A 21,724-nucleotide genomic window follows, 5' to 3' on the forward strand; every position below is an offset into this window, starting at 1 on the left:
CTGGCATTTTTACTTCATTTGTACAAATAAGATGTGATTGTCCAGAATTTTCACTGACCTCCTGCAAACTTTTTATGTAAATTTCCACTGAGGGGATGCCCTCCATGTAAATTTCTTTTCAACGGGAGCTCTGTAACCTCTCTGGCAGACTCAGGTGAATATGAGTTTGAGATGAGGTCTGGAGGCTGCAGGAAGCATCCCGTATTGCTGAGGCTCAGTGGTGAAATGCTGGGGTGGAACTCTGCAGCATTACTTTCAGCTTCCCCAGATGTTTAGAAGCCTTCCACCTATGAAGCCTTTACTGTCAGTAAATTTTAAATACTAATAGCAGGACACAGGAAATTCTGTGCCAGTCACAGTAAAAATGGGAGCTTCTGTGGTCCACAGTACTCATTAAAGCTCTCTTTGCCCTCTGCATTCCAGGAGTTGGTATAAGAGGGCCTAATACTTGCTGTGTGTTGTCACTGAGTGCAAGAATGACAGATCCTTTTCTTGGCTGGGAGCTGAGTGGTGCTGGTTTATCTCAAGTGAGTTAGTGTGGCCTCACTGTGAAAGCTCATTGTCCCAAAGACACGCTGCTGTGTAGTAGTTTCCATGGGCTGAAACCAGTCACCCGTGTTTTAATGTTTTCTGATGTTGTTTTTAACTTTGTTTCTTTCCCTTTCCTGGCAGATTTTTATTGGTGAGATATCCATGTATTTCATAAAGTCAACCCGAGAAACCCTAATCATTCAAGAGAAAACCATATTGACTGGAGAGTGCTGTTACCTGAACCCACTGCTTCGAAGAATAATACGTTTTATAGGTAAGCAAACTGAGCACTGCAAGCTTAGACCCCGTTTGCACCAAAACAGAACAAAACACCATAATTATCTACACCACCAAATTAATTAAACTCCGAAATCTTTGCAGGCATCTTCCACCTTAGAGAGATAGTCCCCCTTGAGATTTGCAAGGTAACATTCAGAATGTGGCGTATCCTGCTGTGTGGAGCTGGTTTATATCCTATTCTGCTGAGGTTAATGCTTCTTCTGAACCCTTGAAGAAAGGTTATGCCAGTCAAATCCTTATATGAATAATTCCATCATTGCTAGTCCGTGTAAGCTACCCATTTTATTTACAAATTGGTCCTCACCAGCCCATCTCCTTGGCATTTTTCACTTCAGCTCTAATTTTAACATCTATAGCTCTGCCACAAAATGCTTAACTGAGCACAGTGTGAATAAGCCCAGATCGAACTTCCAAACAGCATTCTTATTTTTATTGTATTTGTTTCTTGTTACAGCTTTCATTGAATTAGTTGTTGAGAAATGAATGAAGAAGTTCTGGCATTTGGAGGTTGCTTTATATGGCGGTTGCAAACCACTGTGCATTTTTCACACTGTGGGAAAAAGTGCCTGTGAGACCTCAGTCAGTGGACCTTCCCATGGCTCTTTTGGAGCAGGAAGAGGAACAGCATTTGCAGCTTGTGTTTCTGCTACGGCACTGACAGAGTCTTGTCCTCTGTAGGCTTCCCAATTTACCCTGCCCAAACTGCACCCCTCTGTGTTTGGAGCTGAGGAGGTCTGGTTGCTCATGTGGTACTTCCTTGTAGCAGCAGAGTGAGAAAAGCACAGCTCTGAACTGCACGTGCGAGGGGCTCTAGCTTCCCTCCTTCTTACTCGTGCGTGAGAAGTCCCAAGTTCATGCATGGGGTGGAATATTTTCCCTTGCTCCTGGCATGGGCCAGTGGTAAACCAGCTCCCCACTGACCAAGAGGGCCTTTGCCCACAGAGCATCGTGATGCTTTCCTCCCTGTATACTCTTAGAGGCAAAGCAGCCTTACACACTTATCCTATAGACAGCTGGGTCTGAATTCACAGTCTGAGTTAAAAGAAGCAATGGGGAAAATAGATGAAAATATCTGGATCACTTGTCCCCTGTCATTGCTGATTTTTTCGCTTTATCTGGAAGAAAAATATCTGCTGTGGTAGGGGTTGTATTGTGCCCATGGAGCACAGCCCTGGCTGCAGGCAGCTATACTTGCTCAGAGCACAGAGTTGAAAGTCGTATCTTGTGTTAAGGTTTTCATCATCAGAAGATACATGCTGCAAAGGAGCCGTGGTTTTCTTTCTCCCTCTCGACAATCCATGCCTCCTGCTTTATGCATGGAAGTTAGGAAGTGAAATGGTTTTTAACTGTCTGCAACACTGTGGGTGGAGACAAACCACCTGTAGTTCAGACTCAGGGCTGGCCTGTGTGCTGCTGGTGACAACGAAACACATGGGAATGCAGCTAAAAGTACAATACCCTTGAACTTCACATAACCTCTAGGATATATTGATGGACAGTAAACTGCCATTAAGAGAGAAGCAGCGTACCAGAGTCCACTGGGCTGTTCGAGGCTGTTTCACTCTTCCAGCCTGTTTGGCATGGTGCAAAGTTCTAATCAAATACTCTTGCCCGCGGGGTCAGCACTGAAAGAGCTCAGACCATGGAGGCTAAGCGCTTGCTCTGTGTGTTTTCTTGTGGTTAGCTTTATTCTTAAACATTTGTGCTATTTTTTCTCTTCTGGTGGAAGAGAAGGGAGTAGTGCTGATACAGTGGGCACGCAAAGAGTAGTAGGTTACGAACTCTGCTAGAGAAATCAGTCTTGGCTTTGCAGCTATATTTGTTTTCCTGAGAAAAAAAATGAAGTTAACATTATCAGAAATGACTTATAGTGTTTGTCTCATCTTAACGCTACACTGATTCCTTGCTTATTTTCTTCTGAAACCTCCTCCCTTGCCTCTGCAATAAAATGAGAGAAGCAGAATTTGCTGAAAAGTGTCTGAAATAATTTAAGAAAGGAACTAAAAATTCATTTTTCAATGACATTCCATCTGCATGTTGAAAATGTTGCATGGACTGAGCAGCTGTAGCCTGTACTGGATGGTCAGGGAAGTTAGGTCCATGCTCAACCTGAGGGCCTTCAGTTCCATGGCTGATTAGGTATGTTATATTCCAAGATACCCTAACAAGCAGTCTGGCTTGTTGCAAAGAACTTCACTGCCAAATTAGTCTTGGTAGGAATATCCGCATCTGCTGATTTTTTTTTTTGGCCCAGGTTTGTGGAGTCTTAAGTGAGTACCTGCAAAAAATAGTAATCGAACTCCTTGGAATATTGCTTTATAAGTCATTACAGTTGTTATTATTATTCAAAAGGTTGGGGACAAAAAATGCTTCAATGTGTTTGTGTGCTTGTGTGTCACCCAAAAGAAACGCTGCCTTCTGACCCTGCAATGCACAGCAGAGAGTGCTTTTGAGAGCTACTCCCAAATGTTAGAACAGCAAAGAGGCTTTTTGTTCCTCTCTCATTCTGTAACTGGAGCTGCTGGGAAGACATGGCATTTTAGCAATAGTAGCCTAAAAGTGCTTTCCACAAAACAGGCAGAAAGTTACAGATACTTCATTGAACATTCACTTACATTTTGGAAGGAAAGAGAAGCAAAAAGGGAAACTGCAGGCTATCTTTTGGTGATGTGAAAGGTAAACACCCTTGTCCTGCTATCTCCATGGGATCTTTTGGATTCGGTTGCTAGTTTTGAGCCTTTTTCCCTCTTGTTTTTTCTTCAGGTATACAGAATGAAGCATTTTTTTTGCACTTTGATGCAAACTCCACGCTAATGGAGCAAGGAATTAAGCAAAACCAAAACCCTGTAACTCTTCTGGGATGTTGGCAAAGCCTCATGTTTCTTTCCTTAATTTTTCTTATCTTGCCTACTATGCTCTCTACTTACTGTCTCCTTGTTTTCCTCAAGCCCACAGCATCTGACTCTAAGATTCTGTCCTCCTGAGTTTAGTGGGAACCTTGAATGCTGAGCTCTGTCTTCAGTCCTTCCCTGATTCTTTGTCCACAGGAAGCAGAACCAAAATTTCTTCTTCCCTTCTGGCCCAGGCATGAATTCTGCACGCTTGACATTTGCTTTCGTGGTGAAGGGCTGTCTCTCAACTTGCTTCAGTGTGCATCAAGTCTTTTACTGCAGCCTAGATTGTGAAACCTTCTGTGGTCCCTGTATTTTGAAAATCAATTCCTTTATCAGTGAAAAAAAAAAGCTGGCCTAGCTTGGAAACATCAGACTTTTATATATATTGCAATTTGTTTCATCTTGCTCTTTATCTTTTATAGCTGCTTCCACAGACATTTATTTTGAAGATTTTTCAGGTGAAATAAGTGGTGTGCAACTGCTCTGGAGCAGTTTTTTCTGCCTAAAATATTGGTGCTGCACTGCGGTTCCTTAGCCACATCATCCCTTCTCCCTACTCTCCTGACCCTTCCCAGCAGTTTTATTACAAATTTCTGCTGCCAAAATTCACCATTTACATGCTGGACATTTGAGAAACTGGGGATAAAAGCGGTAGTTTCTCTGCCTCTTCTCCTTGTCTCCCAGCTTGAGCACGTACAGCTTTTTGCATTTTTATTCGCCTTGTCTTGTAATTTCCTGTTCAGTGCTTTGCCATCTTGCATTTGCTTCTGTGTTCTCCCTCATCATCTGTGTTGTAAATAGAAGTTATAAATTACTTTAGCATTATATAGTGAATGGTTTCAGTCAAGAATTTAGTCTGTCTGTATACAGCTGCTACCATAGCCTCAGGATCATGGATTCAGACCTCCTTGAATCAGTCTGGCAGCGTGACTGGGGTGTGTATTGTGTGGCATTTCATTATATCAGGCTCCTAATCCACGTGATTAACTTGTATACCTGCAAAGCCCTGATAACATGCAAGTAGCCTCTCTCCAGTTTAGATATTTAGAAATGCAACATGCTTCATGAATTTGTTTCCAGTGGCTTTTACTTCGGACCTGCATAATTTGCAGTTAATAAATGGTGCAGATAAGCTTCTGCTGACAGCTTAATTTAAAGCATGGTGGCACCTCACAGTGGGCAGCTAAATAATGAAAGTGAGGCTTTATTTCAGCAAATTAAGGCTTTAGTTCAGCAAATAAAGGTTTACAAGATTTATACACACATTGACTTTCTTGTAATAGGATAGATATACCCCAGAGCTCTGATGTCAATTCCCTAGGCAGCTGCAGGATGCAGTTTGCCTGACCTTATCCTTCTGTCTGCCTTGGACCTGAAGTTCACTGTGAAACAATGCACATTATGTTATTAACTGGCTGCCTTTCAGTAGCGGTCAAACTGTGTTTGGGTGTGCTGCCTCTAACCTAAACTGCTGCAGCAGCTTGAACTACTGCAGGTCTGCCTTCTTACCACTGAAGAGCCTCCACAGTAAGAAACAGGTCACTGTGTTGGGGACAAATCAAACCTTGCTGTTCCCTTTTAAGCCAGGTGCTCAGCTGGCTGTTGCCTAGATGAAAACTAATAGTTGTGAAGCAGCAAGGAAGGAAAAAACCCCGTGTGTCTGTGGGGATGAGAGGCTCCAGTATACTTTTGAGCTGGGAACTGAATTTCTTCTTATATGGTCAGACCATATAGAATCATGGAATCACTTAGGTTGGAAAAGTCCCTTGAGATCATTGAATCCAACCATTAACCAAACACTGCCAAGCCCACCAATAAACCATGTCCCTAAGCACCACATCTACACTTATTATTTTTAAAAAATGTATTTTTAAATACCTCCAGGGTTGGTGACTTAACTACTTAACCTGTTCCAGTGCTTGACACCCCGTTAGGTGAAGAAATTTTCCCTAATATCCAACTATTTAGGTAAACCTCCACTGGCCATTTCTTCTTGTCCTATCACACATCTTGCTTCTTACGTGTTGAGGGGACAGTATCCAGGCAGGACACTGACAGGTGAAGCAGGCAGGCACAAGAGGTGGTAGATGCCTGGAGCAGTGAGCTTTGTGGGGGTCTTCTCTGGGAGATCAAAGCTGATCCTGGGATCAGATTGTAAGTGCTCAGAAAAAGCATGCTGTTGAGGCTGTTCCTGATGCCATGGCAACAGACAATAAATTTCCTTGCAACCCCCATTACTCTAGTTGTAAAATGGATAAATGATACAGATCTCCTTTAATAACACCTTGTAAGATACAGTGATGGAGAGTCTGAGTCACTGGGCTGTAAAAGCATGGCTGTATTTCATGCACAGGACCATTAGAGCAAAACCTTCAGAGATGGGCTGAGGATCACCATTTCCATAGAGCCATGAGTCCTTCCACAGACTTCCTACATTGACATTCTCATCTTTTTTTTTAAAACATAGAGGTGCCAAAAAGGGTTGTAGGAGTGGGAGTGTGCGTGTGTAATACAAATGTTTCTGAGCAAATTAGATTGGGTGGGACAAATTCAGATCATTGACTGGGCACTGGGAGAGGAGTGCCTAAATAAATGCACTTGGCAGAGGACATGTCTGTGTGTTACCAAAGCAGACAGACTCTGATACCTTGTGACACCCTTCAATGCATTGTTGCTTTTGTCACATTACTTAAGGGTTTCATGGTTTTTCTCTAATAAAGCCTTCTATCTCCTCATTCTCATTTCCACCCACTGGCTTCTCCCTTCTGTATTCCCAATGTATGTTTAGCTGTTCTTCCACAATTCCATGGGCTTTTTTTTTTTTTTGGAGGGGAGTTTGTTGTTTTATTTCAAATCAGCAGCATTTAAAATGTCTGTAATAGTGAGAGTTTCCATGGAGTCAACAAGCACTGCAATCACTGATATTAGACAGCTTCAAGGTGGAAGAAGAGAGAGCTCAGCAAGAGTTGCAAGGAGAAGTCTGAGTTGTGCTGAGGTTACAGTGAGCGAGGAGAGCTGTATACTTCTTCAGGGCAGATGTCTCTGCTAGCAAAAGCAAAAGACAATGCTGGAGATGGCAACGCTGATGAACACCCACACAGGGAGCCCATTAGGAGAAAGACCATTAGAGTAGCGTGTGAGTGAGACCCCAGAAGTCATAGGTTTATGCTTGGAGGATGAAATTTGGCAGCAGAAATAACTTCTGCTCTTTACTTGAGGCCTCTCTGTGCAGCCAGACTATGTGACACATGTGGGTAAGGGGAATGAGCATCTTTATGTAAATGAAATTAACCCCTGTCCATCTTTTCTACTTGTAACCAGCTGTAGAGGCTGTAGGTCTTCTTCCCATGTGGCTTTTATTGTTTACAGCTTTTCTCAGCATATGCTAAGTTCTGGACTGAAGTTCACTCCAAGGTTTTCTAGGTCAGAGTGAGCACAGTGAGATAAAGCACGTGCTCCTTAGCAGGCTGGCATCACCTCCCATTACACCTGAGCGTCAAAGCCTGGAAGAAGTACACCTTCTTGCATTCTTTCTCTGTGGCATCGTACCATGAACTCCAGCTGTATGACCCTGAAGAGCCAGGGCTAGTTGCTTTTCCTGTAAAGTCTTTTCAGCAGTGATTTGTCTGCCTCTAAAAACCTGGCACTCGCATCACTGCATTGTTGTGCTTTGGTCAGTTAGCTTAGCTGCTGTAGGTCATTGAACAAATCCATTGAGCAGATGGATTCCTGAGGTATAAAAAACATCAGGAAACTCTCCACCACTGCCCAGGCTCACTGGTGATGCAGCCTTTAAATCAATCACAGCCAACCCTATATCCAAGTCTCCAGAGACTACATGATGCGTAATCAGGCTATAAGGGTTAAATTCCTGCTCACCAACTTTGTTGCTGCACGGAGCTATGATTTTCATAAGGCACAGTTTGGCAGAACTGCAGGGGTGGAATTACACTGATCAACATGCATCACAGTCATAGCACGATAAAGGTTTCAACCATGGCTTGTTCTGCGGAGTGCTACAGCCCTCAGCAGTTGAATCTGGGCCAGCACTTCCAGTGCTACCAAATATTGAGAAAATGCAGATGCTGAAACTTATTTTGGGTGAAAAACACTGGCCCACCTTTGTACCTGTGCACTGCCTAGAGATTGAAATAACTTTGAGAAGCCCATGAGCTTTCTTTGAAAGACATCAGTTCTTGGCTTGTACTTATGCAGTAAAGACCATGGACCAGACTGCCTGGCTCTTAGATTTCCTCATAAATATTGTAAAAGGCTGGGTAATAATCTCCACTGCATTCAAAATATGCTGTTTAAAGCAAGCTGTGCCAAAAAAAATGTTAAGAATTTGGCCAAAGAGGCCTGTATAAAACAAGATTCGCCTCTGGCATACGTTGCAGTTTCACCAGGCAGAAAAGATACCTAATGCCTTTTTCCTTTGAATTTGCCTGTGCACTGGCTAATGTAGATGAGGAGTTTCTGCCAGCTGTGGAAAACCATGGATTTAAAATATTAGCAGAACAATACAGAAAATAAAGGAGAAGTGTCAGCACTCTCTCCATTCCCCTTTTAAACACTTGGCAGGATAAATGGGAGGAAAACTCTCATGCCAGTAGAAAGATAGGGGCTGGTCCTGCCGTCTAGAACCAGAGGAAGACTACCTCCTTCTTTGACCACCACTGGCCTTTCAAATCAATGACCACACATCAGTTCATTAACAATGAATGATAATAAACTGACATAAAGAATAGTAATAAACTCAGTTCCTAGAATTGTCTTTGCTGTGGTAACACTCCTTCTCAACCTTGGGGAGGTGTGGTGCTGACAAACTGCTCTGCCCTCCCACAGCTGCCACAGGAGAGGGATTGGTACCCCCAGGAGGAATTTGTGTTGCAGCAGAGGTGTACCAGTCACACCACGCTGCCTCTGGGCACTGCAAGTGCTGCACTGGCAAGTGCCCGTTGGTGCTTGTACCATGAATCCATTTTCAGTTAAGGGGTTTATTTTATGTTACGCTGTGTACAAGTGTCTACTTTGTAGATAGGTCCTGAATGTTTAGAAGGACCTAACTCTTGTCAGCTGTAGCCCTGAGCGAGATCAGGACCTTCATTTTTCAGTATCAGATTAGTTGAATACTCAAAATCCAAACGGTATTTTACACTAGATAGTTAAGTGCAGGATTCTCTGTTCTCAGTACTAAACTGCCACTCTTTCAGGATCAGAGCCATCAGGTTATATTACCTTTTTTTGGCCCAGGTATGGTAAAAATACATGAACATTTTCAACAACTCATGTACATAACAGTTGACTGCAGGCTGTAAGCCTTTGTCATGGTGGAAACGTATCGTTTTCTGTGAAATCTGTAGCTCACAGTTCAGTTCCGAAAAAGGTACTTAAGCACAGAAGTCCTTAGGGACTTGCTTATTGTTTTCAGCCTGTTTATGAGTCCTTCTGGCATTGCTGAGTTAAGCACTTGTCAGAGCTGTGTACTCTTCTGTGTCATGCCTTGGATGCAGGGCTGTGCTGGAGATCACTGAGCTCTCTTGTTTCTCACTGTCTCTTCCTTTCAGGACCCAATATTTTTTTAAAAAACCTGTTTGAATAATCATCACTTTTACCCTTTCCTCACAGGAGTGTTCGCATTTGGACTTTTTGCCACTGACATATTTGTAAATGCTGGCCAGGTTGTGACTGGGAACTTGGCTCCCTACTTCCTGACCGTGTGTAAACCCAACTACACTGGGAATGACTGTCGGGCCCACCACCAGTTCATAAACAACGGCAACATCTGCACTGGGGATGTGGAGGTGATTGAAAAGGCACGGAGATCCTTCCCATCTAAACATGCTGCTTTGAGCATCTACTCAGCGTTATATGCCACGGTGAGTGCCACTGGTGATTGCTAACTTGCATGAGAGGTTTCTATATGTGCATCCAGATGGGGCCAGTTTTTTTACAGTGGTTCTGGGGAGTATTTTGGGGAGGCCTTTGTTCTTAACCTGTAGATGACGATCCTCTTCTCTCTGTTTTACCAGTCCTAGTGTAAGGAAATCAAATCATCATTGCATTTAAGGCACTTAATGATGTGGAGACATGAGTTCTTAATCTTGGTTTTTCTGCTGATTTCCTCAGCGGCCATTGAGTTTGTATCCAACCTCTTCTTCTCCCTGCCTCTGTCTCATGAACATTAAAATGAAGTTGATGCTTAAACAGCTCCTGGATCAGTACTACTTTTGTTCACATGCTGTGGGTAGCTGAACATTTAAAATATAAATAGGCTGGATTTTGCTTCCCTTGTCTGTTTTTAAAAGTCTAATGAAACAGATCAGCTGGCTCTTTGTGTGCTTGGGATAAAGCTTCTGTAATGTTTGAAAACTGATCCAAGAAGCTGACCACCAAGTTGAAAACCTTGGCGGTTTTGCGACAGAGATCCAAGGACTTAACCTGGTTCTGATCTCAGTATGGCTTAACTATGTCTTTTTTCCCCCACTGGCTTGGCTCAAATGAGGGGCAGAGTCTGTAGGTCATCAGGATCTGAGAAAAGCCGTGGCAGGGTATTTACTGAATATTTCACCCTGATCTTTGTAGCAGATGAATAGAATACCACATTATTGCTGTAAAATGAAGAAGCCACCTACTGCTGTTTCAATATCCATCTGTTTGCACTGAATGTTGCGTGAATAATGACGGAGATATAAATTGGTAACCTCTTTGACTGCATGCATGACTTCTGAACAATAAGCAGCCATGTGAGAAATACGGTTCCCAATAAACTCAGCATGGTTGTAGCAGCTGTTTTCATCATGATAAACTCTTGGGTGGAATCTCCAGGGTCAGGGTTGATCCTCGTCCTGCCCCTAAGCTGGTTACATCCTGTGATGGACCTTCCCTGCCCAAACTCCCTTGTTTCCTAGCAAGACAACAAACAGGGGGGTTTCCACAATTGAAGAATAATGTTTTCCCCTCCTGAGCTTAAGCATCCATTAGTTCAGTGTTTCAGAGCCTGTCTTTCAAGAATACCTGCAAGAGGCCTGCCTGCACTTCTCCCCACACAGGCAGATACTAGTTGGAGCCAGGACGTGGCGTTATGTCTGAGAGGCAAAGTCATAAAAGCCTGCCCTTAAGGCATTTTAGCCTACAGTCCGATTTTAGCCAGTTCTGTGTGTGAAGACACCCTCTAGCACTAAAGGTGGTGTCATTTGTCTTTTTTCTGCGTGTCAGCCAGGGATAAGCGGAGCATTGCACAAGAAATGCAGTGTTCAGATCTACCTCTGCCTGGGAATTGTGCCTTGCACGATTTTTTAAGTGTCTTGCTGATTCTAAGAAGTGTGATAATATGGGCTGCTGAACATAAACCACAGGGTGTTTGGTTTGCAGTAACTGCATTTGGCAAAAAGCTGAAGATTTGAGCCATGGAGAAAGAAAAATGAAACAGGTTGACCATGAGGAGGCAGGAGAATGGAATCAGTGAGATCTGGGAGTCTCCTCCCACCACTGAACCTCGAGTATCCTCTGCAGATGCCTCTGTACTGATTCATTCATTAGTGTGCTGGTAACAGTACTCCCGCTGTGATTGGTTTAGCTTTGTGTTTTGGTGTGGGTTTTTTGTTTATTTGTGTTGTGGGTTTTTTTTTAAATCTGAGTTTTATATTTAATCAGCCGGGCTTTTTCTTGTCACCTGCCAAAGATGCTGAGGAGAACCCAAAGCATCACTCCTGTGATGTCTGCAGGCAGAGATTAATCTTGTAAGCCTGAAGCAGGGGAACGAGAAGACAGACAGCAGCCCTGGTTTCCATACTTACACAAAAATTAGAATGACATCTGATTAAGTTTTATTAGCCACCCAGAAGTATCACAGGAAGAGATGGCAGTCACTGTAGGTAGTACCAACTGCTGTACAATTAGAAACACGTGCTTCTAAGTATCTTTCCCAAATTAAAATGGTAGGTTAGAAATATCCCTTAATTCATTAACACTTCTGGAAAAAAAAACAACAATCCAACCAACCAGCCAAAAAACAGATGATAAAATCATGTGTTGCATATGAGTATTTCAGTTACATCATCTTTAAACAACTGTTGCTTTATGCTTTTCTGAGAAAGGTCATGGAAGAGTCAATGACAACAGCATCTAACAGGTGATAGTGTTCAGCCAGAACATGGAAAATTAAAGCATTTCACCAACAGAACTGAAGAACTGTAGAGAGAATGTAGATATCCTTATTTATCCTTCTTTTTGCTTCTAGAGTGAAATCAAAGGAAATTATTTTGCAGTCATGACAGAGACTGCATGTTGGAAGATACAGCTAATCACTTACGTTGACTGTTCGGTAGTGCTTTTTAGGATTCTTCAGCTAAACTCTTGCCTAGCAGCACCTCAGAGTAATGCTTCCTGGCACGTCCATCTGGATAGAAGACTCTGTCCATCACCGGATCAAGCCTGGCATGCGTCATTTACGCTTGCATGCATTGCTTCTCGACTAGATCAGGGGGATACCATACACCTGGACATGAAACTTTACAAATTTGGGAAGTTCTGAGTAGCAGAGAACAGTAGGGCAAATCCTTTCTGCAACCCAGGTTGCTTTGACCACACCAACAATTTCTTCCTTTTCTGCATTAACGCCTACCAGAGTAATCAATGAAATTCAAGACCTTGGCACTTCAAGCAACTGCACCGAGTATCTACGAGAGTGCATCCTGTCCTGCAATACACAATGCTGTCTAATTCTTTGCTTCTTTCTTACCATAAAAATCTCTATGGTAAAGGAAAAGATTGTCTGTAAAGCTTGTAGGACACAGAATTTTCCAGTATTGGCATGAAATTGTGAACTTCCCAAGGAAAATATGTCCCCACTCTCTGCTGAAGGGATAAGACAGACTTCTTCCACTCTGACTTTCTCATCATAGATATAATATACTTTCTAAATATATACATACATCTGCATCTAGAAATATATATATGTATGTATGTATGTAGGTATGTATGTCTATTTTTAAATTTCAGACAAAAACGTCTCCTTGACTGTCTGTGCTTTTGTCTGTCTGAAAAAACTGGAAGAGGAATTACACACAGGATGAATGCTACTATCACACATTGCACATTGCTAAACACACTGCTTGAGTGTACTGATAAGAATACAGTAGAGAAGCTGAGGAGATAATTTATAAAATTAAATCATATGTAGTTTATTTTTTAATATGATGTATTCTACTTTCTTCACACATTTTATATTCACATCTTTCCTCCCTCTCCCACCCATCAGATAACTGCTTTTGATATTTAGAGTTCTGTAAATAAACTTACCCTATAAATAGCATTGTGGGAAATTTTTTAAACCACCTTCTGTGTGTAGGAAATCAAATGCAGGTGACTTACACTGAGATTATGCGTTTTCACACAAAGCTTTGAAAACATGCTCTGAATGAAAGGGTAAACACATTGTGAGAATCTTAAAACTATATCTTGGCTTTAGGGACCAGGACAATAAAGATGAAACCGCAGTGACTGGGAGGTCTGGCTGGAACGGAGAAGCTCTCCTGGTTATTTCTGAGCTCTGTGTGTGATTTATGGATGCACTGGAGCATGCCTTCTGGGAAAAACAGTTTGTCGTCTTGTAAACCCTCTTCATGAGGGTTTAACAGATTTCCCTTGGCAATCTGTTTGCATGGTTAATTACCCTCAATGCTAAAAATGTTCTCTTTACTACAAGTCTATGTGGTCCTGCTGAGACGTGTGAAACTTCAAATACACTAGATACTCTCCCATCTGTAATGAGGAGAATTCTCCCACGTGTGTAACCCAGACATCTAGCTTCATCTCATACCTGTAGGAAAACAAGCGTGGGTTGCTCTCTGTAGCTGGGGTTGGCAGCTGGACTGCATTCTTGCTTTAAAGTGGTGACGAGTTTCCTGTGGATGCTGTAAAACACAGCAGTGCTGTGGTGGGGAACAGGAGCGCAAGCTGGCTCTCTGCTGTTCGTTTGGATTACCTTCTGCTAAAAGAAGTGCATAGGGGGAAAGGGTAGGCGGTAGTTTTTCACACAGTGGTAATGGTATTTTTTCCTGTTGTTTCCAAAAAGAACCTTAACGTGAGTTTTGGTAGCAAGTCAGGCACAGTGCAACCCACCAGAGAAGACTGAGGCAAGATTGCCGCCTAGTGCCCGGTTGCCAGCTGTAATTCCAAGGCATGACCTGTAGTCAGGTGCTGGGTTTGAAAAACAAAGCAAAGCAGGAACCTCTGCAGTAGCTCAGTCCCATTCCCAGTGCTATCACACACCGTAATGTTCCAGTTCATAACCTGAACTGACCTCTGAATGGTGTGCTCCCCTGAGCATTTAAGGACAGGAGACTTCACTTTACCCGTGCAAATGCAGCTGCTAGAAGTCTAGTAGTGACATTTCTTGGTAGGTGAAGTCAGTCTCTCTGTCCCTTTTAAGATGCAGTTGCTGCATCCCTTCCCTTCTTCCAGGGTGATGTATTGTCAGGGGTTTAGGGCTAATACCAGGCAGCTAATACCAGTCCCCCAGCTGTAGGGACATTTGATGGCCTAGTCAAGGAGAAGGGAAATTAAATAAGGACAGGGAGAAAGAGTAAAAAATATGCACAGTACAGCAGAATAAAGGACTATATGAAAGGCAGTGAAGAAAGTAACCTTGAGAATAGATATGATTTGTATTTCTTCATCCCAAAACTGTGTGTCAGACCTTAGTGACCTCTGTATATCTGGTTCATGAAGAAAGGAGCAGGCATTTATTTTAACTTTAATTACCCATGGCTGCCAAATAGATCATTGACTGGAAGCACCAAGCCAAGCCTCGGCAGACTTCCTTCAGCAGAGGCAGGGGAAAATCCAGGGCAGCTTCACCCCAGCCGAGCCGTTGTCATTTTGGCCAGAGACTGGTGGTGAGAGCCAGCACAGTGTCCATGGCTGCTGCAGCAGCAGCAAAGGACAACAGCTCTTGGGTACCCACAGCCCTGCAGAGTCCCGCTCTGATATCAGACAAAGCACTCAGCAGTGCCCTTCCCCAGAAATGCAGTCATCCTAGAGAAAAATGAGGCTTGTGACCTGCAGACAGCACAATGAGACATCCCAGCTGTTGTGTTATTGCAGATGTGATTAAAATAAATAAGGATCTTCTAGAGTCTTTTGTCTGGAAGTCTAAGGAAAGCATATTTCCATTTCTGACAACTGAAATGGGGTAAAGAATGAAAATATTTTCAGCTTTGGTGATTTTACTGTTTTCACAACAAGAGAATGTATTTTTTCTTTACAAATAAAATGTCAATTTTTGATATTAAACACTGGAAGACACACTTTCATAGCTTCTAATCTTTCTATTGCCTAGAAGAACAAGTGTTCGCACTATCAGACCTGCGCTGTGTGAATCAGGTTCATTTACCAGCTGACTGGTAATAAGAATCAAATGAATTTTTCAAGTGTGTCTTCCTGATTCTGTTTCATGTGTGGGAGGCCATGTGTCACCTGGAGATGCTTCTGGCAAAAAGTGTTTTGACACACTTGCTTTGTTTATTCAAGCTTTGAAAATCATGCAGGCATCCATGCTTTGTTGCTGAAAAGGATTTTATTGAATGGATTTGCCACAAGGCTTGGTTTGCTTGATCTTTGTCATTTTGCAACTGTGGAATTAATGACTGGCTGCCAGTTGTGACCCACATGGTTTTACTCTCTGTTAAAATGCATTTAAAATAAAATACAAACTGGCAAAAACGTGTGGGGTCATTAAACAATATTTAGAGCACAGTGAAATGTCATGCCCTGGAATTACATTTCCAGAATTTCCTTTTTTTAAAAAAAAAAATCTCTCATATTCTGTGTTTCGTTTCATATTGCAAAGAGAATGGCTGGAATGGTTTCTCTTAACATTCTCCATTTGCTAAACCTAACACCACTTAGGAAGCAGGAGGAGCTCGTTCATAATGCATGCTAGGCACTCTGTCACACGTTATCATTTCTGCAGGAGTATAAACATAAATTCTTGATTCCCTTTGCAAATATTTAGCCATGTACACTCAGAGTGCATGTTTGCTAGCACAGGAGCAAGTACTCACACAAGTTTCTAGTTGAGAGGTGTCCCTGCCCATGACAGGGAGGTTGGATTAAATGATCTCTAAGGTCCCTTCCAGCCTAGGCCATTCTATGAGTCTGTGGTTCTAAGTTAGGAAGTCGTTAAAAACTGAGCCTGTGCATAAGAGCTCAGAAAAAGTCCCGTATGTTAATGCAATTGATAGGATATTGGCCATCCTGAAATATCATTTAACAGTATCTGGTCTGTTCTCCTTAGAGTGTTCTCTGAATTACCTTAAACCTCTTCCTTTGTTTCCCAGTTGTTTTTTTTGTAATGAAGCTTTCCTTTTTTTCCACAGCCTTGCTGATTCAGGATTTATCTATATGGAAAAACACGTATTTGTGGCAGAGCTTTTTTCATTTTTGGCTTGCTCTTTGTTTCAGATGTACATCACAAGCACAATTAAAACAAAGAGTAGCAGGCTAGCCAAACCAGTGCTGTGTCTGGGTACGCTGTGTGCTGCATTCCTCACCGGGTTAAATCGAGTTTCTGAGTATCGAAACCACTGTTCAGATGTGATTGCAGGCTTCATCCTGGGGAGTGCTGTAGCTTTGTTTCTGGTAAGCCTATCAGTCCTTCCACATTCCTTCTAAAAATATCTCAGTTTAAAAGAATAATTAAAAATTTCTATTCTCTTGTGGCCTATTGCAGCTGATTAATCCAGTTGCTAAGAAGTAATTTTAGCCCCTTCTAATTAAAGTATCACCAGAGAAAATCCTAATATGAAATCAGGTTGATACTCATTAATAGGGTTTATATGATTACATTTGTGCATAGTGTGTATTTCAAGATTATTTTAATTACTGTATGTGATTCTTTGACCTGTCCCAAGAAATGATTTAAAGACGGTGTAGATTGTAAATTTCAACTGCTGTGAAAAGTGGGGCGTGCTTGAGACTTCTCTGACAGCCCTATGGTGCAGAACACCACCACGTGCCTGGTATCTGGCAGAAAGGTCTGAGGCTCTTCACAAGGGTTCTGGGTCCCCCTTTTGTTTCAGACCATAAAACAAGTGCAACAGAAAGGAAGTTCAGGACAAACCCCCAGGGGGACAAAACTACCTCCCTTTGCAGCATTTGGGGTGGAGCTGAAATTTTCACCATCGCATGGGATAAACAAATGTATTAAAATGTATGAAAGACCTTCCCAGAGACCCTGGGAACAACTGTCTCTGGGCTTACCCTGTTGTGCGTTACGTGTCTCGGTTGGTGAGCGATCTCTTGCTGAGGATATACTCACACAGCAAGCAGTCAAGGTGACGCTCACTATTGCTAAGGAACGTGTCTGGTTCCATTTAATCAAAACGTGCTTCAGAACTATCCACTGCATGGCAACAGACACTTTATCCCTGTAATCAGGATGGATGAGGCTCCAAAGATCCCTTAAATCTAGATTGCTGTGTAACTGCTTTTCCTATTTTGTACTTAAAAAACAAACAAACAAACTTTCACATATCATTTATTCCTGTCTTCCTGTTAAATAAAAAGATGTCTGCAACCTCTGACCTGAATCTCCTAGGCTCAAATGTAAGTAAATCGTCTGTTTCCCTCTGGGAAAGGCAGTTCAAATCTATCGCATGCAATACCCTGTGTATCTGGACCGGACACAATCGATGTGCTCCCGGTATCCGTTTCTAGCAGACAGCCTGCCCCAGACAGCTTTCCTTCCTGCAGACCTTCTGCCACCCTGCAGACCTTCTGCACCCTGACAGTCCACACAAGCCCAAGTGCTGAGCAGTGGAGGGGGGCTCCCTGGAGCTTGGAGGTGGGGGGTGCTGTGCAATTCAAAATCTCACCCCGGCTGCAGCTTGCTCCTTGTTCAGGTCTAAAGAGCAGAGAAGAGGAAGAGCAAGGAGCTGGCTGCAGGAGTCACTGACAGCAGATGTAGCCAGCTCCCTGCACGTCTTTTTTTTTCCACCGTGTTGCCAAGCCTCCAACTGCCATGTGTGTTTACATTTACTAGCGTCACCTTGTGGGTGCAGTAAATTTAGTGATACACAAGGGGAGGGCTTTGGGGATAAACACCACAGCAGTTGTGCTAGAGGTACGCAGGGATGGTGCTAAACAAGCTCGATGCCATCCAGATGTGAGGTAAATTCAGCCATCCAGTGAACTGGTTTCACTGTTTGGAAATAACAGTCACAGTCTGAAGGAAGACTTTGGCCAGTAAAATCTATCATCAGGGTAGTATATGGTACTGATATGGTGATGTGCTGATAAAGCGGACACGGGAGTCTCAGCTCTCTAAAACGTAAAAAGGCTGAGGATGGGTCATCACCTCAGGTTACAGACCGGATGAACCTGTTTACCCTGACAGTCCACCACACCCAGCTCTGTCAGTAAACACACTGTAGCCCCAGGCTGGGATAGGTGGTGCCTTGAATCAAAACCGTGGTTAAGTGCTTTGCAAAAACCGGCGGTTGTGAGACTCCTGGTGGTTAATTCCGATGAGTTTTTCCTGGGTACGGAACATGCCGACCTCACTTTTTTCTCTTACTTTTTTTTTTTCCTGCATTGCACAGGGGATATGTGTTGTCCATAACTTTAAAGGCACTCATGGAACTCCCACTAAACCGAAGCCTGAAGACCCACGAGGAATGCCACTAATGGCTTTTCCAAGGGTGGAAAGTCCTCTGGAGACATTGAGTGCACAGGTACTGTAAACCCCATCACCAAGCACGTACTCTGTTATAGAAGACTTAAAACTAGCTGTGTACATAACTACACAGGGAGCTGGTTTTATTCCTGACATTAAAGCCATTGAACAGAGTGAATTTGCATCGGGGAAAATTTGGTCCAAGGCATTTGTCCCTTAAACTGCCCTTAAACTGTCCCTGTGCACATCAAAAGCTAGAACAGTAGGATTTCACATACCTCTGCATGTCATTTGTGATTACAGGCTCTTGCTTAGAAGAACAGAAAACTGAGAGAAAAGTAAAGATAATTCATATAATTACATTTTGGAATGCTTTTGGGATAGCTTAAGGATTTTTTCTAACATTCATAATCCTGAGGATAAACTATGGTGTCCAGAAAAATGCGGTATTATAGAGATTACTTTTTTATCCTTATTACTGTTCAGTAGGTTCCATAAGAAGAAATCACATACTGTTTTATATTGCTAATTCAACAGCTGAGAAGTTAATAGCATTCTTTCAAAAGTGCAAAAAATAGGCTAGCAGGAGCATCATTATTGATTATGTTTCTGTTAAACTACTGATTTCAAATGGCTTGTGGGGGTGTAACTGAGTTATATACAGAGTTGTCAAAACAGACAAGCAAAACCTGTGAAAAAAATCTAGGAACAAGGAGGAAATGCAGTTTATATGTTATCTGAGTTTGTTCTTTATCTTATTTTTCTTTAAATTTCCTTGAGCAGACGGCCTGTCATTCCTGTGTACATGGTGTGTGGCTTGATCAATAGTGGCTTTCGTTAAACGCTGTGGCAAATGAACTGGAAATAGTAATGGAAAAGATACTGCTTCTAACAGCTGGAAATATTTTGCCAAATTCAGAAGTCAGATCTGATTAGGCAAAGATTTGCTGGAGGACTTTCAGCTTCATCTGCAGAACTGTGTGCATTAAGTGTTCTCTTGGTGGACTTGCATTCCAGAAATTAAATGCCACTTACATATCCACATTACATCATGTGTGACAAAAGGGCTGAACATGGGAAAATATTCAGGGACTGTGAGAAATTTTTTTTCTAGTTGCTATTTATAGCTTCCAGACTGTGAAGTGCAGGTCCTAACTAGGCCTTAACTGTTGATGTCCGCTATAATGAACAAAATTACTTTTTCTGATTCAGGGTATTGGTCTCTAAATGGCCATACACCTACCATGCAGGAGCAGATTGGGGGGAAAAAAACCCCAAAAACAACAAAAAAACCCCACAACAAAACCCAACGAACCAAACAAAAAAACCCCACAAACCAAACCCCATGATCCTACCCTGAAGCTATTTTAAATAAATTCTTGGGAGTGGCTGCTCATTGCTGTTTCTTCAGATACAGGAGGTGCAGCATCCTTCCCTGTACATGTTGCTGCATCCCTTCCTGTCTTGTTTTCCCTTGCACCCACACAACCCTGTAGACGCAGCGTGATCCAAGGATGACTCAGTACTGCAACTGAAGTGCTGGACATTGACTTCAAAGAAGGTTAAATCAACAGTTTCCACCTAAAGAGGATTTCAGTCCCACTCTCCATCTGTGGCTATGTGTATTTTGGCATAACGACACCACCTCTGTATGGTTTTTGGCTCTGTATGTTCCCTGGTATCAAACTGCATAGGATCTACACACCACATGAAGCCAAACCATGGTCTTTGAGGTTCTTCATGACTGAGGACAGAACTACTGTTCTAATCCTGTGACTGCATGAAGTCCCTGAGTCTGTACTGATGTGTCCCACATCAGACAGGATCCAGTCCAGTTTTGAAAAGAGTTTTTCAAGCCTGTCAGTGAGCATCCATAGCCCAGAAGCAGGGCTCGAGTTCAGCCTCTCCCACCACAAGCCCAGCACAAACAGCAGTCCCTTTTAGCTAAGCAAGAGATTCCATTAGTGAAGGTTTTTCTCATCCATTTTACCCAGCAGGATACAAAAATGCCCAAATGCATACAAATATTCACGTGTTTGCCTTTTCCTCTTTGCAGAATCACTCTGCCTCTATGACTGAAGTCACATGAGATGGAAGACTGGCAGCCGAAGCCGTTTTTTATTGCCCTCCAGTTCAATACTCCCAGACACACAGTTACTAAATGTCTAACTGTGATGACCAGTATTATGTTATGTCTAGTTAGAGGCTAATGTTTTGTACTTTTTTTGTATGAGGAAGTGATGTAGCTTGCCCTGATTTTTTGTCAGCTTTAATATGATTATGCCAGAATTTAAAAGCAAAATGGAAAAAAGAACAAAAAAAACCTTTTGTTGTTTAAAGTGTGCACTGAGGAACTACATCTATGGAATTGTTGATGTTGTTATGTGATATTTGTACACAATTTTTTTTTTCATTTTTGAATTCATATATCTTGAAGAAAATTCACTTTTACCTTTTCTTACCATAAGAAGTGCTTCTACCAGTGGGTCATATTCTGATCTGAGTAAGCTCAGCATAGATCTGAAGTAATTGCATATATTTAATTCAGATGAAAATAATAGTGATCAGGAATCTAACCTGAAGGATACAAATAATAAGCATCCATCCTTGATTCAGTGAGCTACTTCAGTATTCCGTAGTATTACGGACTTTGGGTAGCCATACAGTTTCCACGCTACTTGGCAGACTTGAAGTACGTCCTTAAGCATCTTGCTGAATCAAAGCCTGATTGTTCTGGTGTGGGTGATTGTGCTAGTTATTGAAGAATAACTAAAACAAAATGCTCAGTCTGCAATATAGAGAGACTGGACATGAAAAATTCTAGTAGTAGCTGATAGCATGTGAGCTGACTATATCATCTCCCTGGATCTCCGCTCCTCCCCCAGGCCCAGCTAAAGCTCCCGGTGAGACCTGGCTTCAGGAATTGACTATGGGGATATACAGCCACCACCGTGGGGCTGAGGCTGCGCTTTAAGTGTTCCATAACTTCATCGTAAATTTGTGGGGTAACTAGTGACGCTGCTGCAAAGGAAAAGTGACACCACTTCTGCAGTGGAGTGGAGTGGCATTACTTGGCATTCACACTGGTGTAACGAAGAAGCCAATTTTGCCCTGACAGCATAGTTTCCAACTGAGGGGGCTTGGCAAGTCAAAAAAAAACCAGAAAACAAAAAAAACACCCAACGAAACAAACAAAAAAACCCCACCCCAAACAAAACAAAAAACTAACCTGACACAGTGTGTTGTAGCAGTCGGCATTTTTTGTAAATTCTGCCATACAGAATTTATATCAAAACTGCAATTTTACAGTTTAACAACT

General features: G+C 42.4%; 1 protein-coding gene across 1 annotated transcript; it reads left to right on the forward strand.

Moving 5' to 3' along the window:
* Positions 1-672: 672 nt before the first annotated feature.
* LOC104276197 (lipid phosphate phosphatase-related protein type 1) lies at positions 673-20,707 on the forward strand (the record flags this gene model as incomplete). Its single annotated transcript, XM_009872424.1, has 5 exons — positions 673-805; positions 9,354-9,604; positions 16,194-16,370; positions 18,332-18,463; positions 20,462-20,707. Coding segments are annotated over 5 exons (726 nt in total), but the record flags the coding sequence as incomplete, so codon positions are not given.
* Positions 20,708-21,724: the final 1,017 nt, after the last annotated feature.

This window comes from Apaloderma vittatum, unplaced genomic scaffold, assembly GCF_000703405.1.
Source record: "Apaloderma vittatum isolate BGI_N311 unplaced genomic scaffold, ASM70340v1 scaffold2867, whole genome shotgun sequence".
In the NCBI taxonomy this organism is placed as follows: Eukaryota; Metazoa; Chordata; class Aves; order Trogoniformes; family Trogonidae; genus Apaloderma; species Apaloderma vittatum.